General features: G+C 45.6%; 1 protein-coding gene across 1 annotated transcript; it reads right to left on the bottom strand.

Moving 5' to 3' along the window:
* Positions 1-59: 59 nt before the first annotated feature.
* irf6 (interferon regulatory factor 6) lies at positions 60-4,848 on the bottom strand. Its single transcript, XM_068593979.1, has 8 exons — positions 4,641-4,848; positions 4,125-4,303; positions 3,121-3,316; positions 2,935-3,033; positions 2,561-2,815; positions 1,946-2,338; positions 1,686-1,804; positions 60-346 (listed from the first exon to the last, which is right to left on the bottom strand). Exons 2-8 carry the CDS (start codon positions 4,296-4,298, stop codon positions 116-118), a joined length of 1,467 nt encoding a protein of 488 aa, XP_068450080.1. The 5' UTR covers positions 4,299-4,303; positions 4,641-4,848; the 3' UTR covers positions 60-115.
* Between the last annotated feature and the right edge of the window lie 223 nt (positions 4,849-5,071).

Raw genomic sequence — 5,071 nt, 5'->3', positions numbered from 1 at the left:
TATGCACACTTCTAAATATGATTAGATATACTTCTTTGCTCACGATAGGTGACTCCCGGTAGCAGTGTGAAACCTAAAGTTATATAGGTTTTATTTTAGTTCAGTGTGCGATGCTTCACTGTCCCTGCAGAGCCTGGACGATGGTCAAGCCCGGGCCGGGGGGCAACGTCCAGCCGTCCTGGCCCTGGTGGTTCTGCAGCAGGCAGTACAGCTGCTTAAGGTGGGTCACTATGTTGTCTTTGATATCTGGAATTGAGATCTGCAGGCGAACGCTGCCGCTGTCGAAGGACCGTGTGTTGTCTCCAGAAAACATCTCGCTCAACATGCGGGCCACCACTGGAATGATCTGTAGGACAGAGAGCCAGCATGAGTGACAGTCAGAGATTCTGAAAAGAGCACATGTAATTGTCTTGTGCTTCACACGGATAATAAACCATACTCTGTATGAGAAGAGAAATATGAGTGTTGTGTTGGGTTGGAAAGAAGAGTTAACAGTCACAGCTTAAGAAGAAATAAGCAGCTTCTATTTCCTTCAAATAAGCAGGAAAACAATGTTTTTAAATAAGAAATGTGTGGTACTGTATTTATAAAAGATAATTAACATGCAAATAATATTTTAAGCATTGACGCCCCTGACGTGGGCCCCGGCAACGCGACCCGGCACTAGGGACAGTGCGCCCCAGTGGACAGTTGCGCGGGGAGCAGGGGGCGCGTCCATCCCCAGCGGGGAGATAATTCACAACAAGCACATAGTCCACGGCCCCGGGAAGCGGCGAGGTCCGGGCCAGGGCTCACACGGCCGGAGCCGGCGTGCCACCTTTGGCCCGAGCCTTTCCAAGCCAATCTAGAGCCGGTCGCTGCGCACCACAGTGGAGGAAATGCACAGCAAGGGGAGAGCACAACCTGTCGCGTCAACAACAATTCATGTTGTCCAAATCTATCAACAACACTGACCCTGCACAGTGCAGACATGACATTGCAGCACAGCTGCACTGGCGACAACCTCTCCCTGCTCCTAGGAGAGGACGCAGATAGAAGCACCAGCACCCTCAGGTGCTAGTTTATGATTAAATACGACTGCAAATGTTTAAAAAAAACAAACAGTAACATTATCAGCATTTCACTCACCAGACGCACATAAACCTTTGTGGAAAACGGGTCATCAGTAAGTCCTGAGATTCTAGGTGAGACGCTTCAGTGACCAATCACAGTGCATGTTAATGGTCACGCGGCCCTGTGACCAATCACATGTCTCACAAAGGCTCTTCCATGTATTTTAACCAGGCTACTCTTACATAGATAACGTGAAGTGAAACGTGATTGGATTAAAAAATGCTGTTGAACAGGTTACAAGAAGCCTTACAAGAGGCCTGAAGGATCAGAGGAACAGGAGGAGCTGTGACATGAGAAAATAAGCTAATAGGGAAAAAAATATTATAATACATGTAGTCTGTAGTATTTGTGAAAAACAATTACATTATACAAAAGCTTTAACTTATATTTTTTTAAATTACAAAATAGCTATAACTTTGTAATTCTATTAAAGCCTTCAGTGAAGGTAAACAGAGATAAAGTTTGTTCATGCCCAGGTATGAGGTAAAGCTGATTACTGGCCTCTATTGTCTCTGTTGTCCCGTGATGACCACTAAGATTCATTAGTTTTTGTTACAAACAAAGATTCTTACCTGAACCATGATAAGTTTCCTCTCTTTGGGTCTCCCATCAGGCCACTCCTCTCCAAAACACAGGTTGATTTCAAAGTGAGGAGGGCTTGGTATCTGGCCGCGCTGGTGGGCAATCACTCCTATACACCATACAAACAATTATTAGTTATTACTATTAGAATTCTGTCTCAGAGATTATTACATTTATATATCTTCATAAATCTATATATAACTGAAGTTGTTTTACTAATGGTTCCAATAAAAATAAGAATTGCATTTACCACTGAGAAAAGACTCCAGGCAAAAGAGTTTGATCTTCCTCTGACGCTCTATAAGATTTGGCGCAGAGGGATTTGGAGCACAGGGCCCGGACCAGTACACTTTGCACTGGCAGAGACGCACTGCGTAGATATCGTGACCGCTGACCTCCAGGATGAGGCCTCTGTCCATCACATCCAGCAGGCGGTTAGTGAAAACCCTTTGCTTGTCATTGGTAATGTGCTCTGTGGTCGGAAAGCGTAGCTGCTCCAAGTTCACCGGCCCGAACAGCTCCTCCTGATTGACCATGGGGCCGAGGTCTCCGTAGAACAATCTGCAGCCCTGCGGGTTGCTGACGTTTGCTGTGGGACACATTTCTTTCCCTCTGTACAGGAACTGCACCTCCAGGTCGGTCACTGGCGCAGAGACAAATGTAGACAGTTAAAACCTTGTTTGTTGTACAACTATAATCAAAACTACAATGCCCAGCTGCTCTACAGTAGATATCCCCAAAGCTACATCAGTGTACGCACACTGCATCAGCCTGTTGCACTAAATCTATTCTACTTAACCGGGAAAAAAACTAAGTTTATGTCTGGTGTTCAATGGATTTCAACAATACTAGAAGAATTTCTTACTCGGGAGGGAACTGATCCACATTTCTGGAGAGGCAAAAAAGGCGTCGGGTAGAGGAGGGGGTTGCATCACGTGATCGGGCAGGGGAGCAGGAGGCAACAGGGGAGTTGGCTGCATCTCCACATCCACAGGCTCCTCTTTAGGCCAGATCTTAACAGATTCCTCTTTGGGCCAGCAGGCCTCATTTGAAGGGGGACAACTGGAAGGCTGCGACTCTGAGCTCGGAGACCACATAATAAGAGGAGAGGGACTGGTGCCTAAATGAGGAAAGAGCAAAGAAATAATTAGATGAATTAACAGATATCAAACTTTACCGCTTTGCTGTTTTGATGTACAGACAGGAAATATGCGTAGTGTGTTTAGAGAAATCATTCACCATTGGATGGGTATGGGGGGAGAGACTCTGGTGTATCTGGCATATCTTCTTCCCCGCCATCGTCCTCATGAGGAGTCCAAGAACCAGCGTCTGAGGAGGCTGTGGGATACGCATTACCACTGAATTTAGAGAAATGTGTAATAGAGGATACAGAAAGTCTGTCATAGTGAAGCAGCTCTTATTCACCTTGGTTAATAGGGGGCGGTGGGATGTCACAGACATCATATATCTTCAAAGGATTCATGGGAACCTCTTTGGTGCCATCGAAGACCAGGTTGAATTCTCTGCTTTTGTTCAGGGCACATCTAAGTTGAGCTTTCCACTTTGCAGGATCAGGTTCATCAACTCCCTCTTGAAACTTCCCGGTCTCCACAGCCCACGCCTGCAGGAACATTTCAACATACAGGTTTCAATATCACAGCCCCGCTTTAACATTTCAGATTCCTGCACATGATCCACATACAACTACTGCTTTCTTTTCTTTTTAAAAAAAAGGTAGCTGATGAACTGTCAGGTATCTGTCCAAAGAAATATCCAGGATAATGAACAATGATGTCATCATGTATGTGCATGAGATATGACTATGAACATATTATTAATTATTTGATTTACCTATAGCAATAAATGTAGAAAAATGTATGAGACTCAGCAGACTGTAAGACTAGCGCATGAGTACAAACCCATAACATGCTCACGAACCAACGTTACACCAAAACATTACATTTTCCCCTTATAGTTTGGTGTGTTCATAGACAAAGACAACGCAATGTACTCATACAAGGAATATACACAGTCCAAGAATAACTGAAAACAACATCATAGAAAAATAGGAACAATATGCCCCAACATCACGGTCTCAGATCTTTAATTGATGCCACACAGATAACAACCCAATGCTCGTTGGCCTCCCTACTTAACCAGTATGCCCTTTATCCTACCTGCGTGACTTTTCCTAATGTTAAGAGAGGGAGATGCAAGTCAAATAAAATAACAGATGTTGCTCCAGAGACATGTTTATCTTTAACCAGTATAAACCTCGTCTAAACATGGGATGAAACATATTGACTAAAAAAACGTGAGTGAACAATTTACAAGTAGGTACATCCTGTCTGTGAACGACATACATTCAGTTAGGTGAACTTGTTTTTTTATTCCCACGACATCTGGTGCAACTAAAGTAAAGCCTTCACCTTAAATATGGTGTCCTCGTCCTCGTGTTGGGGTGTGTGTCGTGTGGCGTGTTTCCATGGGATCCTGAAGCGCATGGCCTCGCGGTCGATCCACACCAGATCCGGGTATCGCCCGCTGTCCACCTGAGCGACCAGCCAGGGCTTCAGGCGCACGCGCCGAGGGGTGACCGACATCCCGGCTGAAAAGACAACACCGAGCGGTGAGTCTCACGGTGCCCTGCTGCCGCGACTCACGGCTTCACAGCCGGACCGCGTTCATACGCTCCGTGACGGACAAGGACGCGCAGAAGTGTCCGCACATCGCGGGGATTTACCAAACATTTAAAAAAAAAAAAAAACGGCTACATTTTGACAGGCGGATTGACCTTTGGCTTCTTTAGTTATTCGTCGTAACACCACGGGTTAGGTCGTGCACGGTACGCCGACATATCTTTAAATGTGAATGTACAGTGGAATAAATCCAAAACTCAAAGGGACAAAGCGACCAAACACGATACTAAAGAAAGACACACATACCTGTGCCAAACCAGGAAGTTGGCGAACTCCGTCCTCGTCGGCCTGCTCGCCAGCAGCTGGCGATAAAATCGCGTTTCCTCCGTAAAACTGCTGCAGATTCCCTCAAATAAAAGTCACTGGTATTAGCTCGGACGAGTGCGGGTGCGAAAAACAACAAACTATTCCCAGAGGACTCCGAAGAGATGTTGTTGTTCACTCCGGCTCGGCCCTTCCCCTCTCCTCTCCTCTCGTCTCCTCTCCTCACCGAAACTCAGGTACGTGCGTGACGTCACACCGGTGTCACACCTTTTTTGAGCAGCTGAGTGGATATGGCTTTTCATGGAGCACGTGGACACTTTCTTTTTCCATAGTAGCCAACCTCAACTCACAATACAAAGAGAGGCAATCTGATCAAGAATATTTATAAAATGTTCATAATCTCCCAGATAAAT

Source organism: Clinocottus analis, unplaced genomic scaffold, assembly GCF_023055335.1.
Source record: "Clinocottus analis isolate CAN_PGR_092001 unplaced genomic scaffold, fCliAna1.0.p SCAF_3, whole genome shotgun sequence".
Lineage (NCBI taxonomy): Eukaryota > Metazoa > Chordata > Actinopteri > Perciformes > Cottidae > Clinocottus > Clinocottus analis.
Note: the sequence above shows the minus strand (reverse complement) of the source record. Positions and strands in the feature narration are given on the sequence as shown.